At 40.0% G+C, this 24,795-nt stretch overlaps 1 protein-coding gene across 3 annotated transcripts in view; it reads left to right on the top strand.

Annotated features, from left to right (window-relative positions):
- SANBR (SANT and BTB domain regulator of CSR) overlaps positions 1 to 24,795 on the top strand; it is a 49,558-nt gene that overhangs the window by 529 nt on the left and 24,234 nt on the right. For 2 of the 3 annotated variants that reach the window (XM_063441412.1, XM_063441413.1), the window contains exons 1-7: positions 7,071 to 7,143; positions 7,458 to 7,622; positions 10,980 to 11,148; positions 14,776 to 14,869; positions 15,946 to 16,184; positions 17,040 to 17,098; positions 23,440 to 23,600. In XM_063441412.1, coding sequence (XP_063297482.1) covers positions 7,473 to 7,622; positions 10,980 to 11,148; positions 14,776 to 14,869; positions 15,946 to 16,184; positions 17,040 to 17,098; positions 23,440 to 23,600 — 872 coding nt within the window. In that variant the 5' untranslated portion in view covers positions 7,071 to 7,143; positions 7,458 to 7,472. Of the gene's footprint in view, positions 1 to 7,070; positions 7,144 to 7,457; positions 7,623 to 10,979; positions 11,149 to 14,775; positions 14,870 to 15,945; positions 16,185 to 17,039; positions 17,099 to 23,439; positions 23,601 to 24,795 lie in introns of those variants that run through there. The other variant, XM_063441411.1, reaches the window with a different exon arrangement.

Consider the following 24,795-nt stretch of genomic DNA (forward strand, 5'->3'; position numbering starts at 1 on the left):
TTTAAATATAATTTATTAAGCATATTTAAAGATTGGGTAGTAAATATTTCTTGTTTCCCAGTAGTGAAACATAATAAATACAGCATGCTATAGTTTACTGTATTGTATAGACCACTGAGCAACATCACAGGTTTTAATTAAAAGATTTAATAATGCAGAACAACTTGTAAAATGATATATTAGTATCTGTATAATGTATAGGTTCTGGATTTTTTTCTCTGATATCATCATTAAACTTCTTGTGGTTGCTTTGAATTTTTTTTTTTACCAAACAGCAGTTATGGGAAATAATATGTGCATGCGCACCAATGGTTGGCTGCTTAGAGTGAATTTAGTCCTGTTCACATTTGTCAGCCACACCCAAAACGCAACAACAGTTATGTCCACACGTGTTGGCTAATCTGACTACGCTTGGACACTGTTCCCACTCTTCATACAATCATAGTTCCAACCACTAACATTCTATTTGTTTAGACAAGTTATTTTAAGTAATAGTTTTGTAAGATTGTATTAAACTAGAAGTGCCATTTTTCATGAAGTGCCATTTCTTTGTCCCCTCATCCTCGTAAATAGTATTGAAGCGTATGTTCAGATGAATAAAGCAGTGTAGAAAAGTTTTAAAAAAACAACAACTTACTTCTGCTGCACTTTCATGTTCTAGGCAACTTAACTGGCCTATGATTCCTTGGAAGCGCTCATGATTGGTCAGCTATCTACAGAGAAATGCTGTATGAATTCATGCATGTGCTTAGGCATTTCTATACTAGTGACAATAAAAAAACAATAGTAAGAATGTGATAAAAGAAGGTGCTCAATCACCTGTGTGGATGACTCTAAAAACACACAACACAGTGAAAATAGAAAAATTCAAAAGTGAGGGCACACAATATTGCATAAATACCACAGATAAAAGATTGATGTGGAATCTAAAAGTGCAAATATAAAAAAGACCATAAGGTAATATAGTTAGTAACACAGTTAAATTATATATAAACACACTACTGGTCCAACTCACATGGTTCTGAGCCACTTAGCAAAGCTGGCTCAGACTAGTAGCCTGAAATGGAGGATATAGCGGATGATAGTAGTGGGTCAGGATATTTATTTTCGCCAATCTCAGTAACATCGATCTTATACCATAAATGCTTCAGGATGCAGGAAATAGGGTAAGAAAAAAATAAATTATTGGACAAAAACAATAATAAAAATGACCTCACATCTAACACCTTTCTCAAAAGGGGGTTGCTGCCGTTATCCTCCATAGTCTTTCCTTTTAAACCTTTAGATTTGGCGCCATTCCCCAACATTCTGTAGTTGTAGTAGTTCCAGTCCATAGTTCCGCTTTCAACATTAAACTGCATCTGGGCACTTCCATTCTTTCGTGTGAATGCGTCCTGATGTCATTATTAATGACGTCACTATACGGTTGCCGATCTCGGAGCTATAAACTTCCCATTTGAACATCTTTATTCTGGGGCAAACCTAGCGCCATTTTATTGGAGTCCATTATGTATATAACCTGCTAAAAACGCAACTTATAAACACATAATATACTATAAAAAAAAAACAATGGGTGACACAATACATATATAAAATAAGACATTGTCAGCATTAGTGCATATTAATAAGTAAAGGATTAAAAGGACAATAAAAAGCATCCTGATTAAAGGACCACTATAGTGCCAGGAAAACATACTTGTTTTCCTGGCACTATAGTGCCCTGAGGGTGCCCCCACCCTCAGGGCCCCCCTCTCGCCGGGCTCCAGGGTGAGGAAGGGGTTAAAATCTTACCTTTTTCCAGTGCCGGGCTCCCTCTGCGCTGGGGAATCTCCTCGTTCTTCTGCCGTCATCGGCTGAATGCGCATGCGCGGCAAGAGCTGCACGCGCATTCAGCCAGTCTCATAGGAAAGCATTCTGAATGCTTTCCTATGGACGGCAGCGTCTTCTCACTGTGAAAATCACAGTGAGAAGCGCGGAAGAGCCTCTAGCGGCTGTCAATGAGACAGCCACTAGAGGCTGGATTAACCCATTTGTAAACTTAGCAGTTTCTCTGAAACTATGTTTACAGCAGAAATGGTTAATCCTATATGGACTTGGCACCCAGACCACTTCATTAAGCTGAAGTGGTCTGGGTGCCTATAGTGGTCCTTTAATATTTTAAAACCAGATTAAATTGATAAATCCTGTATAAAAATAGAAGATCCCAAAACATAGTTAGTAAAACACATTTCATATAAAAGAGTTTATTTCAAAATCGGCATTTAAGCCGTGAGGTAATAAGGTATCAATGCTAAAAATCCACCTCATCTCTGACTTGCTAAGGAGGCTATTAATATCTCCTCCTCTCCAATAAATTGTAACACTTTCAATGCCCATAAAATCTAGCCCACTGGGCCTCTACAAAGTGTAGTTACGGTGTGTTGATAAGATTTTCTATTAGTCTTATAAATATGTTCTCTTGGGCGTATCTTGAGGGCTCTTGTTGTTTTCCCTATATATTGAAATCCACGGGGGCATGTTAACATGTATATTACGTTTTTTTAGGCTGCTTTTTTGGAGCATTATTTCTTTTACTGTTTTTTTTATTAATATTGGTCTCTTAGGAAGCCCCAGAGGTGGGATGGAACGGGTAAGACCAAACCAATTTTTATTGTTATCTTTTATATTCCTAATAAATAAATATATTTTACACCTATCGGAGTCCTGCATGGTTCCTGATATTGGGTGATACCTTGATCCTGAGAAGCAGACATTAGCCTCCACCTACTTCGGGGGAGGCAGTGTTAGAGCTAATTTAACTTCAATTTCTCGTGAGTGCAATTTATAGCAGGGAATATTATTTTCTATCAAACTGTAGTACACTATTTTTTGTTTATTTAATATTTTTTAGGAATATCAGCTGAATCCCACATGTATTGTACATATTTCTATGTACTCTTATAGTGTTCGAAGATCGCTTTCGATGAATACTCACCTCATTTGGTTAATAGCAATCTCTAGGCTCTATTCAAAGGGGGCACGGTAAACCCTATAGCCAACACATGGAAAATATACAGCTCGAGATGATTAAGGTAGCCTTATTGGGGCAGGGTAGCCTTGAAATATGTTTTGGCTGTTGTATTTTTACAGCTACCATGCCTCAATACCACGAGTATTTTTATTTGTAAAGTCATTTTGACTTCCTTATGCTATTTTTTGTCTGTAGTCGAAAACTATTGTTTGGAGTACTAGAACAAATAGGAAGCCCAAATAAAAACTGCAATTCAAGAAACCGGTGCTGGCAGTGGTTTCCCATTAGTCAAATACATTCATGCGTTTATTGTATTCAGTATAGTAAATATGTGGCAGTGTGAGGTTTCACTCTCCCTATAAGAGTTTATTCTCCATATACCTGATGGTGATAGATGATGTAGAAGGTCCAGATTTTCTCTGTTGCTGTGTCCTGTTTCTTCTTAGCGCTGTAATACAGTATGTTTGTGAATTAGTTCTTCTATTCTGAGTCCCAGCTATTTTGTTATATTACCTGTGCTAGTTTGATTATCAATGCTTGATAAACCAGACCAGGTTATACCTGTTTGTATCGCTATTTACATTGAGGAAAAGCACTAACTTTGTATATTTTATTTTTTTTCATATCGACCAATACTAGGGATCTAATATTAATAATGCTAACCTGATTATTATGATAATTATTTTAATGTTGTTTTATTTACTTTTATATGTGCAGGTGCTAGTAAGATTCATACCGAAGTAGGTCCTGCACTTAGACTCCCACTACTCCTGGGCAGCAGCAATGGCAATAGTATTCGCCAAAATACATAGAACAAAACAAAATCCTGCTTAGTATCCCAAATCTCTATGAATATTTAATAACAGGTTGTTTTTTTTTGTAGCATACCAATTGTCTCTAATGTGTAAGCACGTCTGCAATATGAAGTCACATCTCTTCTCAGTTCTATTCTAACAATTCACCTTCCTGCTTTTAGCTAAAATCTTTAACACGACAGAAAGGAGTATTCCTATGAACATCCGAACGCTTTATGGGCAGCAATATTATAACATACCCGGGTATTTTTGTTTAGTAGCATTCATGTTGTCAATATGTTGCTTTTTACCTTTCTGTGTAGAAGTGCAATGTTTTGGGGCCTACAAAAGACTTCATGCTATTCATGTGCATATGCATTGCAACTTGCGATTTTTGCAACCGTGCATGCATTCACACAATGGTGAATCTGTAAAGAGCAGCGTGAGTAACATATTCAAAAATAATTCATTGCAAATTAAGTGGAATATTGCGGGTTTTATGATAAGGAGTCAAGGCAAATAAATGGGGCGGCTCATGCCAAATGTCTATGTTGCCCCTGTGAAGAAAAAATGTGTGCAACACGAAGAGCTTATGTCTAGTAACGAAAATGCAGGGTGATATAATATGAGTAGTTAACTATTAGAAGACTGCTGTTTTGCTTAAGACCCCACAATGACCTGTATATCAGTTATCAGAAGTACTTTATCTTAATGTGGGGGATAGAGATAACAACATTTCCCACAAGTTAACTAAATAAAGTAGAAATTTTTCCTAAGGCAGTTAAATCAACAGGGAACGCAGTTACTGGAAAAAAGTTATAAAGAAAATCATTAGTCAAACTAAAGAATTAGCAGCAAGAAATTAAAACCAAAGTTGCACATCACTTGTAGTTATTTGAGGTAACACAGCCCAAGTCTGCCGTAGCCTGGTTGGCAGCTGGGACCTTGTTTAGGCCTGTCTATGTGTTGTACAATTTAAAAATATATATTTTAAAGAATATGATAAAATTAGGAATACAAAACTGCATTCCTAACCCTATAGTATACCCCTTTCCCTATTACTTTAGGTCCCACACTCCCGCGTGCATGAGAGGGTTAAAACTCCTTTTAATACTCGTCTTAATTCCAGCAAAGAGGTCCATCTGCACTGGATCGCTCCACTCCTCCAACGCCCATTAGATCTTCCCCATAGGAAAGCATTTAATCAGTGCTTTCATATGGGGATTTTGAAGACTCTTGAAATCCTCAAGGAATGCACGAGGACGTCCAACGTCGATTCACAAAGTTAAACTCTGTGAGAAGCCTGGAAGCACCTCTAAAAGCCACTAGAGGTTTTAAACATTGCAGGGTTAAGAGCAAAAGGACAATTCACCCAGACCACGTTAATGAGATGATGTGGTCTGGGTGCCTATATTGTCCCTCTAAGGGAGCAATCTAATAAGCTATGGCGCATCTTTCTCGCTGCTTCCGTTCCTCTCTGCCCTGAAATATGAGTAAAGGTTAGCTGGAAGGCCGCTGAAATCATATTATTTTTCTCAGTGGACACCCATCAATAGTCTCAGTCAGCGGCTGTCTGTCTAATTCCTCCTCGCAGTTCAGAGGAGAACGGAACGGAAGTCATGAGGCTGAAGTGCCAGGTCGCTTTGCCATTCACATAAGGCATTACTCCTGAAGGTAGGAAAGCCCTCTGGACACAGCTGCCACATACCAACTTAAATCAGTTGACGTTTTATTGGGGTGGAAGTGGCAAAAATTATGAACAGACTTTTTAACAATGGGTAACTTAAGTTTAAGGCTAATTGAGCCAAAATCTATTGCCATGTATAAATTTATTCCCATGAAGAAAATACAGTTTTGTACAGTTTTTGAGTCTTCTTCAGTAAGATCTCATGTTAAATACAAAGTGTAATATTGGGTATACGTGTTCAAGAAGTACATTATTAAACTGGCAAAATTGCAGAGCTACGGAATGAATGTGGCCAATGTTTCAAGATAAATTTTGTTTTCTGAATATTTAGTTTTATAATGAAAGGCTAATGAAGAAGTAATCTTGGAGAGAATTTGACAAAATGTATGCAAGCATCTACAGGCTAATACAAACTGCTCTAGTGACCTGATCATTAACAGAGTTTTTCAAATGGCAAAATGTCCTCTATTGACTTTAGGAAAGGAGATTTCACCCAAAGCACCGTTAAAGCCTCCATGACCAGTTATATTTTTAGAAGTTGTCATAGAGCAAGCCAATCTGTATTTGCAGCTTTTCAGCTTAATATGTTGACAATATAGAGTAATGTGTGCTTTTGTGCTAGGATTTAGTTACTCCCCTAGCACACAAGCTGACTTTCTTTTTTTATTCTTTCACCCCCTTGTTGAACCTACCTTGATGACCCTACTTTAAAGCTAATTTTATAGGTTTTTCAATAAAAATGGTGGGTTGGGTGGGGACAAGTGTCCAGTAGGACATTCTAAATTTTAACAAGGTTTAGAAAACCCTTTAAGGATTTATGAAAGTAAGGGCAAAATATGGAATTTTCTGGCCAGGATATGTTAAATTAAATGTAATACATGCCTTTTAAAGGGATGCTCCATAAACGATATACACAGACAGCTCTTTGTAATGCTCTTGTAAAGGTTATGGTGGCACCAATGGAAAAAAAAGCCCCACTAATCTCCCCCCAATAACTCTCACTAAGTCAGAGAATAGCACATACCCCGATAAAACATACACTACAAAACAATCAGGCTGGGAACCCCCAATAACGGTCATAAATGGTCATCTTCCTTCCTATTCTTCTCTCCGCATGTGCTTTTGGTAGTTGAAGGGTTAACGAGACATATTATAATATGCCAGCTTACTCATCCTGCAGACATCAGCATATTGCACACATGAATGACAATGTATGACTAAGTAGACCTATTTCAGAAAAAGCTGCAATCCAGAGCAAGATATTAGCATTTTATTACTTCACTGAATGTCAATTCTTCTTTGTATTTGATTGCCTGCATTGCAGCCCTAATTGAGCCAAAAAGGGTTAAAATCTGTCTGGCAGCATGTGCTGGATTTAGGAGCACTAGCTCTGCTGTCCTGTCACTACATTATTTATGAGCTCTAAATGGAATTAAACAGTTTCTTCCCTTTCCCAGACCTTAAGAGTGTGATGGTCTGATTGGATCAACTCGGCAGGAGGCCCAGCCTCGCAGCATCTTCTCTCGCCTGCTGCAGGTCTGCTGCCATACAGCCAACATCATATCCTTTCACCGGCATTAAAGAGGACATTATCACAGATTCTAAACATACACGAAATACTGTTCCTGTAATGATTTCATTTATATTTCTAGGTAATATTTGGCATGTATAAAAATGGAGGTCATCTGTGGATTTCTAATCCTTTTACCAAAGTACTCATCAGCTAATCATAGCATCCCAGATACTCGTAAACGTAGCCTCAAGGCTGGGCGACAATCATGGGCAATGTCCATCATGTTGGCGCAATATTAATAATAATAGTTGAAGTTCAGAAACAAATATCTGCATTATTATTCCTTTTCATTGATTTATTTTTTTCAGTTTGGATATAGACAATTGGTATTGATAATGCATCTACACAATGATTAATAAATGACTAATTTTAATGTCCTTTTATTAATTGCAGGAACCAGCCGACGACATGAGCTCCGGATATTCAGAAAACAATAATTTTCCGTATGATAACAACCAAATGGTTTTGGACATGATCCTCTATTCTCTTGTGACTGTTCCTCAGCCAATTAATTGGGATAGTGTTGCCAGACTAGTCCCAGGATATACCCCAAAAGAGGTAACTTTGTAACAAATTAGTATTCTAAAAATATCTGCTATTCTCTGCTTTTAGAAATGTATTTGTATATATTGAACTGAATTCTCATTCACTCTGCAGTACTGTTGATGCCACTTTGTATATATGGATTTCACACAATGCCTGAATTTATTACCATTGATATTTACTAGATATTCTATTTTTATGGGTTGGGTCATGAAGCAGAAAATTATGTGTGAGATTTAGCAGTTGTTTGCCACCTCTAGAATAATATATGTGCAATTAATTTTGCATGCTTTGTCCTTTACACATTAGCACATGTGTTTCAAGTACATTTTAGGAACACTATAGTCAGCTAAATTACTTTAGCTAAATAAAGCAGTTTTAGTGTATAGATCATTCCCCTGCAATTTCACTGCTCAATTCACTGTCATTTAGGAGTTAAATCACTTTGTTTCTGTTTATGCAGCCCTAGCCACACCTCCATAAACAAAGGGATTTAACTAAATGGCAAAGGATTGAGCAGTGAGGCTGCAGGGGCATGATCTATACACCCAAACTGTTTCATTAAGCTAAAGTTGTTCAGGTGACTATAGTGTCCCTTTAATCACAACTTGCCGGTCAACAAATAATGTTTTATATAACACCACCAGAGCAAATGTATTCCTGGATTTTACATTATATAGGCTTATGAGTTAATTCAATAATGCACATTTTAGGAGGAATAGGGGGTGCTAACGCTTTAATGACAAATAGGACTTTTTTCTATCCGTGTTCTTTTTATTACCCTTTCTGGATATCCTTGTAGATGTACATGTTACTTGGTATGCTGCATTTAAAACGGGAAGGAAAAACTAAACCATGATCTCAATGATATTTGAAAAACGAACCTGATTCACTATATAGAACAGTGACCAGTTTCCCTGAGACTCCAGTTATTAATGAGCTCCTTTCCCTATGACTTTGCAATAATACAGATATAAAGTAGATTGACAGAATTCTATACAATATCCCAGCAGGAGCATTTTGCAACAACTGTGTACTGTGACACTGTGACATAGCTAGCGGGATTGTAGGTTCACACTTGTTTTTCTAACAAACAAAGTACCATTCATTTTCATAGTTTTGCTATCTAGTGCTATATATTTATTTTTCTATATAGATTGCAAAAATATAAGGGTTTTTTTTTTTCTCTTTTTATTTTTGAGGCATAAGAGTTAACAAAATGATCGTAAATATGCATGGTCCACGAGACATTTACAGTTGTAACAATGTGATATCGGACATGTTTTCATACATATGCTGTCTAGCCTCTTTTTACAAGTTAGGCATGCCGTATGTGGTAAGGTAGTTTATGCATAGAGGTCTGCAGTCATGAAGCACATGCCACATTACGTCCTTGAAAATTAAACAATAGTTGAACAAGTTAGACTGTCTACTTAAGTAGAGACACATATGTAGGCACTACCGTGTCCCCTTATGGAGATATATAGCTGTGTGTTACGAGTTTGGAGCTTTAGGCGTCGGTGTGTTTGCTCATGTTCCTGGTGTGGGGTGAATCCTTGTGACTGTTGGTGTCTAGGGGTTGCTTGCTACAAGTTCCTTATGTGCGGGGATTTAGGTGTTGTGTACGGTCTCTCTTGTGTGATTGGTCCCAAATGTATCTGTATGTGGTGCCCAGATTGTTGGCACTATTCGTGTGGTGTCTAGGACATTTGTGGGGTTGTGGTTACCCCTAACCAAGGGAGTAGCGGAGGGGAGAGGGGGGGAAGGGGTTGCGGTTTACTTATTAATGTATGTGTACAGCTGCTTGGGGTGCTTACAAGTTTGGCTCCAGGAGGTGGGCAAGCTCTGCCCGTGACAGTTAGTAATACTTTCTCTGGGGGCCTGGGTTCCATTCCGGTCTCTCCTAATCTGAGCATGCATCAACATCAAATGATAACACAAATGATAACACAAAATATGAACAAGTAGGAACTGTGCTGCAGCTCTCGTTGCTGCCTTAGGTTTGGTCGACTTTAAGTCCAGTCATGTGGTAGCTATTTTGATGAAGGTGTGAGTCCCAGACATCAGAGCAGGGACGTCCGCCCCTGTGGAGATCTTGTGGACATTGCCGGTGTGGTTGATTGTGAGGGATCTTGGTAGTCCCCAGCGGTATTGTATCCCTTTGGCGCGTAACTGATTGGTAAGGTGGCTCAGAGACTTTCGCCACTGGAGTGTGGCTCGAGATAAGTCCTGAAAGAAGGATAGGTGTGAATTCTCAAATGTGAGAGGTGTTTTGCCTCGAAGTGCTGTCATGATTTGAGTCTTCTCGTACGATGTGGTGCAGCGGAGGATTATGTTTCTGGCATCGTTGGCAGGTGCATTCGGTGGAGTCGGGAGATGATATATCCCGTCCAGGGTGATTTTCCGGGCTGTCGCCGGGGACACAATGGTGGCCAGGAGTCTCCTTGTGTAGTGTGGCAGTTCATCCGCCGTTATGTCGCCTGGTATACTGCGAATTTTAATATGGTTGCGTCGTGCGCGGTCTTCCTGGGTGGACATCTGCAGCGTGAGTGTTTGTTGCACTGTGTGTAGATGTTGCATATGGTCCTTCGTATTGGACATACTGTTTCAATATATATTCATCATCTGTCGCCTTGACACGGTCTGCAACGTTTTGCATGTCATCTTTAAGGATCCCTATGTCAGCAGAGAGCATTTTCTGTATGTCTAGCACCCAGTTTTGTAAGTCTTTTTGTTGCTAGGGAGTTGTCATCTGGAGTCACCAGTGATGGTACTTGGACCTGTACTGGGTCCGGTCTGGGCTGTGTAGTAGGATGAGCCCCCAAGTGGGGTTGTGATGGTATGGCTGGGGCCTCTGCGGCGGCCATCTTTGGTTGTGTCTGCCGCTGGAGCATGGCTCCAATGTCTGGATGCTCAGCTGAAGGGCCTGATTGCGTTTTTCGCGTGCGGCGCCCCATATTTACCGGAGTCTTGTCGCTGGGAGAGGTAGGTGTCCTCTTTATTTCAGGGCAGCTCTGCTCAGGCGTCCCGCCGAGGAGGAAATCCAGGTCGCGGTAAGCCGTTGGAAGGTAGGCCCGAGTCTTTCGTTTCGTTTTCCCGGTCTTCGGGCTCTGAAAAAAAGGCATCTAACGATGCGGGTGAGAGTCCCGGTGCCGGTTCTCCCAGTTACAGGGTCGGATGGTGTCCTGGTGAGGAGATATTTGTGGATTATCAGCAGCTGTCTCAGGAGTGAATGGATATGGCAGCCATTCAGCTCCGGCTCCAGGCTCCGCCCCTATAAGGTTTTTTTTAAATTACATTTGGTACAATGTGTGTATTGTAAAATGTATGTCTTGGACAATCTAAAATGCCAATTATTTGAACATCTGATAGTGTGCCAAACGGTATGAAGAACTGAAAAGCAGCGGGACGTCTCCTGTAGATAACCAATATAATCCACTCATGGCAACTGGAGGAATCCCATTGGAAAGCCTTGCCACATATATCAAATCCTCCCTGCTTGATCCGGCTGAAGATCAGGAAGAGCTGGAAGTGGGGCAAGGTATGTGAATGAAACTCTGTATGGTTTTAATTTTATAATGCAATACTTTATTATGTGTATGACATTTTGTGCTTTAGGACTTTGTAACTTGCCTGATGGAAATCTGTTGATGAAAAGGCTAAAAACCACAGCATATTTTGTCTAAAGGGTTACTCCAAGCCTGCTGTAGCAGTTATGATGGCCAGGAATACCCTGGACCTTTTTCCCTGTAATAGGGCAAACTATCTTACAGCAGCTTGCCTTCTTTCCTGGGTACTTCTTTCTGGCCTGTGTCGATCCCGACAGCCATTCATTACCTGAGAGCGTAATCTGAATGCTGTCAGCCAGTTAATCCAATTCTGGTCATAGCAATGTGCACAAAATTGATATTAGCCAGCTGGAACTCCAAACTGGCTAATGATGCCCCAATTATGCTGCCTGTGTTCCATGAAATTTCCCAACCCGGCAGCCGAGAGGTTGAACTAGGCAAGTGCAGCATTTCAGTGAAACATTGTGCATAGAGACTCCAGGCACCATGACCACTTTAAAACACTGAAGTGGTCATGGTACTTGGAGTGACCCTTTAAAAAACACAAATTATTTTTGTTAAAGGAACACTATAGTCACCTAAATTACTTTAGCTAAATAAAGCAGTTTTAGTGTATAGATCATTCCCCTGCAATTTCACTGCTCAATTCACTGTCATTTAGGAGTTAAATCACTTTGTTTCTGTTTATGCAGCCCTAGCCACACCTCCCCTGGCTATGATTGACAGAGCCTGCATGAAAAAAAAAACAGGTTTCACTTTCAAACAGATGTAATTTACCTTAAATAATTGCATCTCAATCTCTAAATTAAACTTTAATCACATACAGGAGGCTCTTGCAGGGTCAAGCAAGCTATTAACATAGCAGGTGATAAGAAAATCTTAATTACACAGAACTTGCAATAAATAAAGCCTAAATAGGGCTCTCTTTACAGGAAGTGTTTATGGAAGGCTGTGCAAGTCACATGCAGGGAGGTGTGACTAGGGTTCATAAACAAAGGGATTTAACTCCTAAATGGCAGAGGATTGAGCAGTGAGGCTGCAGGGGCATGTTCTATACACCAAAACTGCTTCATTAAGCTAAAGTTGTTCAGGTGACTATAGTGTCCCTTTAACCTGCTTTTCACAAATTGTGTGGATGGAAAGTGAACATTCAAAAATTGCCAGCAAGTGTATAGTTTAACAGATATCATTACTTGTGTGTGCATCCTGCTCTGAATGAAGCTGCTACACATTCATCCACTCTCCCCAAAATGGTGTGATTGGCATCCCAAAATTCCTAGTCTTCAAGTGCAAACTATGAGTTTTAGGATGCGGATCGTGTCATTAGGAGGCATGGCTACTGTTTGCACAGCCACTCTTACCAGTGGCAAAGCTGTAAGGCCCATGTAAGTAAATAAATATATATAAAGCTTCAGCTATTTCATATGCTGGCATAAAGTGCAGATGATTTATTATGACTGTTTACATGGCACAGAGTTATATTTTACATGCCAGCTGCTGCCAGAGCAGATTCTGAATGGTATGTGTGACAAACGCTCCTTCCCACGTACGTTTGCCATGGACCCCTGGAGGAGTGTGGAAGCCGGCCTCATGCCCACCGACTATGGTCCAGGTCTGGGACACCTTAGGGGAGTTACCCTGCCCAGCTGCTATTAGCAGCTTTCCCTCGGTGCCCCTGGTTCAGCACTTTCCTTTCATGCAAATGGAACCGAACGCTGACACCCTGGCGACCGTTTGCATTCACCAAACTCACGAATAGTCCTCAGTGGTACTTAACCGCGATCGCTATGGAACTAATTTCAACATGAGGACTTTGTGGGTCCCCGGTCACCTCAGCCGTGAATGTTATGGAACTCTTTTTGGCATGAAGTGACCGTGCGGTTCACGGACAACTTGGTTTGCAGTTTTGAACAACTTTGAAATCCGCCAGAAGAGAGATTTTTGGAAGGAAGATGTCTGAGACTAAGGGGAACTAATGCTACCTAAGAGTCAGGCGGAGCACCCCGTATTGTGGCCGCAGGAGCTCCCGATAGTTGCACGGCAAAAGCACCAAACTCCCTAGAACTATTTTGGGCATAGGACCATGTGCGTGGCTGGTCCGAACTTTAACACAGTGGCGTTTCCCCTACACTGAGTGCTATTCGGAGAACTTGGGCATAGATATTTTGCTATAGATGCTCTGGACTGGGCAAGAAATCACATTTAATATCATATAATATATATATACACACACTGATCAGTCACAACATTAAAACCACTGACAGGTGAAGTGATTATATCATTGCAATGTTACCTGTCAACGGGTGAGATAGTTTAGGCAGCAAGTGCACAGTCAGTTTTCGAATTTCGTTTGTTGGAAGCAGGAAAAATAGGCAAGTGAAAATATGTGATTAACTTTGACAAGAGTCAACTAGAGATGGCTAGATGACTGGGTCAAAGAATCTCCAAAACGGCAAGTCTTTTGGGGTGTTCCGGTATGCAGTGGTTTGTACCTACCAAAAGTGGTGCAAGGAAGAACAACCGGTGAACCGGCATCATGGTCATGGGCGCTCATTGATGCATGTAAGGAGACATGACTTCTATAGCTCAAATTGCTGAAACACTTAATACTGGCCATGATAGAAAAGTGCATTGCAATTTCCTTTGTATCTGCATATCGGTCAGAGTGCCCATCATGATCCATGTCCACTGCTGAAAGCCTCTTCAGTGGGGATGTGAGCATTCGAAATGAACCATAAAGCAATGGAAAGAGGTTGCTTGGTCTGATGAATCAGGTTTACTTTTAGATCAGGTGTATGACCAGATGCGTGTGGGTCATTTACCTAGGGAACAGATGACTGCAGGATGCGCTATGTAAAGAAGACAGGCCAGCACTGGCAATGTTATGTTCTGTGCAATGTTTTGCGTGGAAACCTTTCCTGATATTCATGCGGATGTTACTTTGACATGTACCACCTACCCAGAGATTGTTTCAGACCACGTACACCCCTTCATGGCAATGGTATTCCCTGCAGGCAGTGGCCTCTTTTAACAGGATAATGGACACTGCCACACTGCAAATTTGTTGAGGAATGGTTTGAGGAACATGACAAACAGTTCAAGGTGTTGCCATGGCTTCTGGATTCCCCAGATCTGAATCCAATTGCGTATCTGTGCCCCACTTCGCAACTTGCAGGACTTAAAAGATCTAATGCTTATGTCTTGGTATCAGATACCGGAGGACATATTCAGAGGTCTTGTGGAATCCATGTTTCATTGCATCAGCGCAGTTTTGGAACCTATATGATGTTAGGCAGGTTGTTTAAATGTTGTTGCTGATAAGTATATATATTCCTTTGTTTGCTCTCATTTACTGACAGAACTATATTGCCCAATTCTGTTGTTCTGTTGAATTGCTGTGTACAAGACCATAAATACTAGTTGCTTATCTCTGGGATAACAGCATCCGTCATAAAATGCACAGATCTCAGAAGACTTCCATTTAATTGCATTTGCGCATCTGTTACAGCCTGAAATTGCACATGTTTATCATTTGTGTGTAGTTTAAAGACATGTGATGTAAATATTAAAGCGTGAAATCCCTCTTTATTTTGATTAAGGAAGAACTGGTGCTGTTTCGGCCAGGAAGAGCTCTACTGAATATGACAAATTACCGTTGTCTGTGAATGGTGAAAGCATGGAAGGAAGTCAGGGGTAAGACAGTAATTGCCATTGACAAATTTTCTACTGCAAATGTCAGTGAATGGATCTCTGTGTGATCAGTAAAAAAAAAGCTACATATGACCTATATGGCTTAGTTTTTGTTAAAAATATTTCCAAGAAATCAATTCCCGACCTTCGTTATTGAGACGCAAGAGAGCAAGCCTCCATGCTTCTTTTAGGTACTAAAAGGAGCACATTATGGAGAGCTTCAGGGTAACATGGAGCAATACAATACATTAAAAGAACACTCAAAGTGTAATAACCACTGATCCTTCTTACCTGGTGTCCTATGTCCGAGATTAGTTTATAGTCTACAGACTGTTATTTTGACTTTTGATTTTTTTACTTTAATGGTCTACCTGAAATGCCAAAACAACACTATGGTTAGCCCTTAAATCAGTGGTGCTAGGCCTCTTTATGTGGAGAGCTGCCCTTCCTTAAAAAGATTTGTAAAAATAAAATGGTGCAATGATTCATGGGAAATAGACCATGTAGCCATGTCTTACCACAACATATTAATCGAAGAATTAGATAATACTAGTTTATAAAAGACACTCTATCACAAAAAGTGGCTACAAGTCAAATGTTATAGCCACGGAACTAATTCAGGTATACTTTAGCTAGGAAATTGGGGGGAAATTGGTATGCATAATAATGTGTTTAAAATGTATTGACTTGGAGGTTACTGAAATTCAACGCACTATGTAAACATGCCAGTAAATTGGTATCACTTTGCCATGTAATCCCTATAGTGTTATTCGAAGTCTCAATAGCTGTAATCTGAACCCTCCGTGATTAGTTTTTGTAAAATGGAATAGCATTCGGAGGTATAAAGAAATTATACCTTTTGTATGAAAATCACATACATACTTTCATTAGTATTTTATTTCCATAGCCTTAAACAACCATTTTCCTGTATAATTTTCAAACTAGATGCCAAAACTGAGTAATTTAATGTTGTTGTTTTTTTTTTTTTTTACCTAATTTTTTCAGGGTTGGTAGCAAGTGACTAGCTACTTTTGATAAATATGCAGAATTAATATTATATCCACTTTTTCCTTTTAAAGACCAAACATGGTAATCCATGTATGTGATGAAGCAAAGAATCTAAAGCAAGACTTTGTGTGTCCACGTGATCTTCTTGTATCCGAGATGAAGTATTTTGCAGAATATCTGTCCACGGATGCCCAGCGGTGGGAGGAAGTGGACATATCTGTTCATTGTGATGTGCATATATTCAACTGGCTTATGAAATATGTGAAGCGTAATTCAAGGGAAAGCGACAAATCAGAGGCTCCAAAGCTTGGTGGGTAGATCTTCTAGCATCTTCCTTTATGAGATTGGTAGCAATATTCCAGTACTATTTTTTTCTTTCTTTCTTTCTTCTTCTTGCTTAGTAAGTCTTTTTTTTCTTATAGTTTATTCATGAATTTGGCGGTCACGAACCATTTATAAATTAGTGTACGTTAATTATGAAGCGTGTATATGAATACTTGCCATCCTGAATACCTTATATCGATTAGGTGAATTTACATTACAGTAATACACTAGATAAATATAATTTTCTAGAGGCAACCTTAAGATCTGTATAGTTTTTAGTTACGTGAAGATCTGATTTTGCTCAAAGTGCGAGAATCTGCAGTTTATATAGCACAGTGTGTTTACTTTAGAGGTTGTCCTTGTCTTTTAATTTAAGTTTAATCAATCTCAGGAGGCTCTGGCAGGCTATTGACAGAGCAGGAGTTAAGAAATTCTAAATGAATCAGGAAGTCTGTAGGGAGGCTGTGTAAATCACAGGCAGGGCAAGTGTGGCTAGGGCTATATAAACAATGTGATTTTACTCCTAAATAGCAGAGAATTGAGCAGTCAAACTGCAGGGGCACAATTTATACACAGAAATCATTTCATTAAGTTGTTGCTTAGAGTATCCCTTTAAGAGGAGGTGTGTGTTAGGCACAATGTAAACATTGCCACCCGCATCCATGCACCAAACCTGTACATTAAGATGTGGTTTTAAATTCTGAGTCCCTCTTTAATGTTCACTAACTATCTTGGTACCTCATATTAGCTGCTATCATCTAATTTGATATTTTTACACCTTACTTATGTCACCATAGTGGCACTTTCTTAAATAAAGATTATATTTTGTTTTACGTTATAGAACCTGCGAATGTAATTTCGATCCTGATTTCCTCAGAGTTTTTGAAGATGGATTCATTAGTGAGTATAATATTAATTATAACTTTTGATTATTGATTTCTGTATGGCTTAAAGCTGCCTCGATACTCTGTTTTTCTATGATTTTCCATTCAGTTATTGAAATTGAATGGTTAATACATTCATCACTCATATTTTGTTCTTTTATATTAATTTATATAATAAAACTAAACATGCCAACGTGTTATAGTAGTATATTGACCTACTCGACTGTTTTTGTGTGCTTGTATTAAAGGACCACTATAGGCACCCAGACCACTTCAGCTTAATGAAGTGGTCTGGGTGCCAGGTCCAGCTAGGTTTAACCCTTTTTTCTATAAACATAGCAGTTTCAGAGAAACTGCTATGTTTATAATAGGGTTAATCCCGCCTCTAGTGGCTGTCTCATTGACAGCCGCTAGAGGCGCTTCCGCGCTTCTCACTGTGATTTTCACAGTGAGAAGGTGCCAGCGTCCATAGGAAAGCATTGTGAATGCTTTCCTATGGACTGGCTGAATGCGCACGCGGCTCCTGCATTCAGCCGAGGAGGAGAGTCCCCCGTCCGGCGCTGGAGAAAGAGGTAAGTTTAACCCCTTACTCCCTTCTAGAGCCTGGCGGGAGGGGGACCCTGAGGGTGGGGGCACCCTCAGGGCACTATAGTGCCAGGTAAACGAGTATGTTTTCCTGGCACTATAGTGGTCCTTTAAAGTGTAATTGTGCAATGCTCATCTGTTTTTAATTTTTTTTAATTTTGGTGGGGTCTGGGGTTAATTAGGGTCTGGGGTTAAATTCTCAAACTCCATGTGACTTTCCTACATGCCTTGATTTACATGCATTGTTTTTAATTATAAACCGTGTGCTTCCAATAAAATAATAAGTCATTAACCTGTTGATAGAAGAGGATTTTGAATGTAAATTTAGTGACCTGTTCCTATCCAGCAAACTGACTCAATCGCAAAGGCTTTGAGTTCGTGTCATCTATAGTGAGAATTATTTTAGAGTCACTACTGAGATTATACCCCTTGAAACATTTGGTCAAACAAGAAACTGGGATTTGCTAAATTTAGGCCAAAAAAAATTGAATTCCGCTATCTTGATCTACATTTTAAGACCAGACACACTAGTGAACAAGGAACAGGGGGTACAGTTGGCGATAACAAATCCTTGATAGATTAACAAGCTGAAACATAGCTGGAGTAGACCTGCCACCAGTGTGTTTTACTAAAAACTACAAATGAGAGATGCTGTGATTTCTTTGATATTAGGGCACATAGAAAAATACTTTATAAACCAGAGGACAAGCAAAGACAAACCCGCATAATTTACTGGTAACTACTGCCCCCTTGAATTTCCTTTGATATTGGCCATCAATCACTGACCAAGTGACCATATAGTGCGACCATATCCCCATATGTTACACTTAAGGTAGATGGTTTTTAGTATCTGTGTAAGGACTGAAACTTGTGTACACTGAATTCACAATCCGGTATTTTTTTCTTTGTATAGCTGACCAGGCTCTTTTGGTTGCGCATTATCTTCTATGTAAAAAATAAGGTTTAGAACCTACTAATAATGGGGTACTTTGACGTAATGATGGGCATAGCACAATATGGCCATATGGTTTTATCAAATCTCTGTATCTTTTGCTTGAGATGGGTGATGTTTTAGAAGCAGTGAAAGATCTGAAAGTATATTTTGTCTGTGTGTTGATTCATTTTGGTATATAACTGACCAAAGTCTTTGTCTGTAACAAAGTGCATTTAAGGTGACACTCCAGATGCCTAAAGTGCTTAAACTCAGATAGAAATCGACACTTTTATAAAATAACATGGTTACACCCCCTGGCTGTCAATCAGATAAGAGGTCATGTTACTTGCTGGTTTCTTTAGCACGGTGGAGTTTAACTCAAAAGGCAGCTATTGCGTATTAGGCTGTATTGAGTAGTCTGTGATTGGACAAACACAAAAAGCCTGGGCGGGGTTAGAAGGGGAGGACAAGGACAAGAAATAAATGCATAATTGGTACATATATCCCAACATGAAAACATGCGTGCATCTAAACAGTGACTTTTTAATGGTAGTTTTTTTTTTGTTTTTTTTTAATTTGGGCAGTTGAGTGTTCCTTTAATGCCTACACAAAAGTTGGTGTATACACTACCATCTTTGTAGGCTACCAATTTCTTTTTTTAAATTCTTTATTTCAGAAACAGCCGTAGTAAGATACAGTTGACATTTACGTGATTTGTTACACACGGTCAGAGAATAGCAAGTTACATAAAACGATTAAACAGGACTGGTGTATATTCCAGAGTATACAGAAAGTTTTACCATTGGGTTCATCATGTTCTGCTAGGCACCCTCCCCTCAACTGTGTTAGTCGCCCAGGTCATTCCAGGGCTGCCACAACTTTTCAAAGGACTGAGTTGTGTTGTGTATTATCGCTGTCAGTTTGTCCATTAGAACATTTTTCTTAATTCGCTGTGTAGGCTACCATTTTACCATTTTGTGTTTCCACACATGCGTGAGAATATATTGGGGAAAAACTAGTTGAGGAGAGTAGATGGACCTAGTGGACTGTCATCTTTGGGATTTTTGTGCGAAATGTTTCTCCTTAATTTAAACGAAGTAGTAAAGCCCATTAATTGTATTACATATGCGGCAGCGTAGGGGCTTAAGTCTGTGTGTGCAGTGTTTCGTAGCAAAATGTTGCACCTACAGAATCCAGGCACCATGACCACTTCAAAGTGAAAGTAATGTAAAATATATTGATAAAATCATTAAGAAAACCAGTATTTGGGTTTATATCAATAGTATTTAAAATGACACTGCCAGACACAAATCATAGGTAGGTATCAAACCAGTGTTTACACTGTGCTGACATAATCACCAGCAAGTATGCTGATATACACTGCTCAAAAAAATAAAGGGAACACAAAAATAACACAGATCTGAATGAAGTCAATATTCTTCTGAAATACTTTGTTCTTTACATAGTTGAATGTGCTGACAACAAAATCACACAAAAATTAAAAAATGGAAATCAAAATTTTCAACCCATGGAGGTCTGGATTTGGAGTCACACTCAAAATTAAAGTGGAAAAACACACTAGAGGCTGATCCGACTTTGATGTAATGTCCTTAAAACAAGTAAAAATGAGGCTTAGTAGTGTGTGTGGCTTCCACATGCCTGTATGACCTCCCTACAAGGCCTGTGCATGCTCCTGATGAGGTGGTGGATGGTCTCTTGAGGGATCTCCTCCCAGACCTGGACTAAAGCATCTGCCAACTCCTGGACAGTCTGTGGTGCAACGTGACATTGGTGGATGGAGCGAGACATGATGTCCCAGATGTGCTCAATTGGATTCAGGTCTGGGGAACGGGCGGGCCAGTCCATAGCATCAATGCCTTCGTCTTACAGGAACTGCTGACACAGTCCAGCCACATGAGGTCTAGCATTGTCTTGCATTAGGAGGAACCCAGGCCAACCGCACCAGCATATGGTCTCACAAGGGGTCTGAGGATCTCATCTCGGTACCTAATGGCAGTCATGCTACCTCTGGCGAGCACATGGAGGGCTGTGTGGCCCCCCCAAAGAAATGCCACCCCACACCATTACTGACCCACTGCCAAACCGGTCATGCTGGAGGATGTTGCAGGCAGCAGAACGTTCTCCACGGCGTCTCCAAACTCTGTCACGTCTGTCACATGTGCTCAGTGTGAACCTGCTTTCATATTTGAAGAGCACAGTGTCGAATTTTCCAATCTTGGTGTTCTCTGGCAAATGCCAAACGTCCTGCACGGTGTTGGGCTGTAAGCACAACCCCCACCTGTGGATGTCGGGCCCTCATACCATCCTCATGGAGTCTGTTTCTGACCGTTTGAGTAGACACATGCACATTTGTGGCCTCCTAGAGGTCATTTTGCAGGGCTCTGGCAGTGCTCCTCCTGTTCCTCCTTGCACAAAGGCGGAGGAAGCGGTCCTGTTGCTGGCTTGTTGCCCTCCTACGGTTTCCTCCACGTCTCCTGATGTACTGGCCTGTCTCCTGGTAGCGCCTCCATGCTCTGGACACTACGCTGACAGACACAGCAAACCTTCTTGCCACAGCTCGCATTGATGTGCCATCCTGGATGAGCTGCACTGCCTGAGCCACTTGTGTGGGTTGTAGACTCCGTCTCATGCAAGTGGTCTGTGGTCACCACCTGCAGAACCACTCCTTTATTGGGGGGTGTCTTGCTAATTGTATATAATTTCCACCTGTCGTCTATCCCATTTGCACAACAGCATGTGAAATTGATTGTCACTCAGTGTTGCTTCCTAAGTGGACAGTTTGATTTCACAGAAGTGTGATTGACTTGGAGTTACATTGTGTTGTTTAAGTGTTCCCTTTATTTTTTTTGAGCAGTGTATATAGTAAAGGATATTCTTACGTGACGATCCATTACTTCTATACCCCTATGCTGATAGTCATCTAGAGAGATACACTTTGAGAACTCCTAAGCTAATCTTATGGATCCTCATAGGCATCTAGTCTATTTATGTCAACATAAAACTAATACAAGTTCTAAAAAGTAACTCAGTCTTTAGAATGTTGAGATTACAAAATGCATTTTTTAACTGCAATTTACAGTTTTTCCAAAGTCAATGGGGGCTTTACTGTGTAGTGTAAGGTTCAAAACCTAGAATCCACCTAATGGACAAATCTTGCCAAGAGGATCCAGCATCTGGATTTTAAGTTGTTGTTTTTTTTAACTGTGCAGACAAATATCTGAAGGACTTCAATTTATGTAGTTGCATTGTAATATAAGCTGAATATAGACTAAAATGCTAAAAAAAAAATCATCTTTTCAAAACTCTTTACTTGTGCATTTGTTCCAAAAGCAGGCAATAATGTTGAAGCAATTTCGCCACAAAATGTGGAAAAAAATTACTTTCCTTATTCTAAAATGGCAGTCGGATCTTTTTCTTGGCTGTGAACCTTCACGTTTAATATTTATATTCTTAAATATTCAGTTTTTGTTTGTTTGTTTTTGAAAGACATCCATGATGTTGTTTAAAACAAATCTGTACACTATCTGATACAGCATCCTATTAGGTTATGAGAGCCTGAATCTATGTTTAAAAGCACACTATAGGCACTGTAAGTGCTTCATCTCATTGAAGTAGTTTTAGTATCTGAAATCCACTGGTGCTGTCCTTCCATTCAGTGGTAAACTGTTTTTATTGGTTTAATGCTAAATTAGTGTTCCCAGCTGCCCATCCCCTCTGTGCTGCTCAGGTTCATGAGGAAGCATTAGCCTGAACAGGAATAGGCAGAGGTCATTGGCTGAAACTGTCAGCTGACCGCATTCAGCCTATCAAAACCACCCATTGCTGGTTGAAATTGGTATGGCAATGGAATGTTTAATTTCTACATTTTCCATACCTCCAGTGAGGGCTGGGATGTGGACAGTAAGAGAGACTCATTCATTGGTAAAGGGACACTGTAGGCACTTTAACAATTTCCTCTCATTGAATTGTTTAGAGTGGCTGGAGTTCCCAGGCTCTGTCCCTCCATTCAGTGTTAAACTATTTTTGAACAGTTTAACACTAAGTGAGGATCATTGGCTTCCCACAGCCTCCCTCCTTCTGGAAATATGGCTAAGGCAGAGATTACACACTTCCTTCAAACCATACCAATTTATACCAGCAATGGGCACTGTAATAGGATGAAAGCATTCAGCTGACACAATGCTTCTTCATTAGCACTAGCAGCATAGAGGAGATGGGCTGCTGGGTACTCCTGTTTCGTGTTGAACTATTAAAAATTGTTTAATGCTGAATGGTAGGACAATACCAGGGGACTCCAGACACTATAACCACATCAATGAGATGAAGCAATTATAATGCCTACAGTGTCCCTTTTAAGCTGCTTAAAAATCTGAGCACTAAAATCAATTTAATTAGATGAAATGTATACTGCCTATAGTGTTCCTAGAAATGATGTAACTATTTCTAAACATAATACAAAGAAGATTGTCCACTATTTTAAGGGTCTTCAGGGCCTTCAAAATAAAGTATATAATTTACTTTGTTGCCCACAATATTCTGAATGTGTGGCACCTTTTCTTGCTTCCTAACAGTGCTGGACCTTATAAACGATACCTCTCTGGGAAGGTAAGTATGGAATCACAGATTGGGACATTTTGTGTCTTGCTGGGTCAAACATTCAGCGTCTTGTGACGGCCATGCACAGCTCGATCTCTACTGTGTGTCTTCTTTATATCAGAAGCTATTCTAATTACCAAACATTACTTCATTCTTGCTATATGTGTCTTATTGACAGACATTTCCTGCATATATATTTTATAACCTCTTTTCTTTGGTAGGTTGAAGAATGCATTAATTATTGTCACAAAAACATGAGTGCTATTGTGGCAACCCCATGCAATATGAACTGCATCAATGCAAATCTCCTAACTCGGATAGCTGACCTCTTCACGCACAATGAGGCAGATGAGGTAAAGGACAGAAAAGATAAATTTAAAAGGTAAACTATTGTTTATTGTAAGTTTGACTTGTGTTTTTTAATCTTCTTTTTTTTTATGTCATTCGAATTTTATTTGAGAGAAAGGAATGAAACATACACAGTGGTGCAAAGTAAGAACCAGATATGTAACAGGTAGAAAAACAGAAAAGAAAGACATATAATAAATGAGGTCCCATAGGTATATACAGTATATGATCATACATTGCATACGCCTGCCCAGACGTCAATGTACCCCATTGACATGCTTATGCAATGTATGATCATATAATGTTACTAAACTCCCGTTATTTTTGCCTAGGTTAGATGTTTTTGTTACAAGTGCACAGGCGCAGTGAGAAGATTAAAGATCTCCCTCAGTGGGCCAGTGCAGACTTGTTGGGCAGGAAACTGTAGTTTGCATCTCTGCTAAGTACAAACTAACAAAGTATTCCTAATGCAAGCACTGTCCATTCAGAGCATTGCTGTGAGTTACCAACACGGTGCTATGCTTGGGGTGCCTTGTGTTTCCTCTTCAGAGTTCCTCTTTAGTTAATCTTACACCCCAATTAACTAACTGTTGGGTTGAGCTTCTAAAAAAGATTAAGTGCCACTTGGCACGAAATGCGTTAGGCGGCTGCCTAGGACATATGTTTATTTTTCTTGGACTTCTTTAGACAAACTTGCTACGTTACCCCTTTTTGTAAATATTTTTAACCCCTTAAGGACCAAACTTCTGGAATAAAAGGGAATCATTACATGTCACACATGTCATGTGTCCTTAAGGGGTTAAATAAATGTTATGTTTTAGTGAATTTACGAACCATGGACCATCTTCATTAAAAATACTCCTACACCTTGGAACAGTGTGTCATGGGCGTTACTTGCACTGCCTGTCTCTTCCGGGTTGACGGACTGTAGCCACACCCCCCTCTGACGCGGTCTCATTGCGCTACATAATGCGACCGCGCCAGGCAACAGACGCTGGATTAATGAACAGCGTACCGCGGAATTATACCGGCTGCAACTTTTCTCTTCAACCTTACCTGTGTACCGAACCGGACTCGTAAACGACTAACCTCCTTCTCCTTCCTCGACCACGGCTAGCACTTGACTCCTCTCGACCTCTCTCCACGGAACCTCTCCGGAAGGCACTCTGGAACCAACTTCAACTCCTCTGGAAGCTAAGTTACCTCGCTGTATTATACGAACTTTCCCT

This window comes from Pelobates fuscus, chromosome 2 (assembly GCF_036172605.1).
Source record: "Pelobates fuscus isolate aPelFus1 chromosome 2, aPelFus1.pri, whole genome shotgun sequence".
Lineage (NCBI taxonomy): Eukaryota > Metazoa > Chordata > Amphibia > Anura > Pelobatidae > Pelobates > Pelobates fuscus.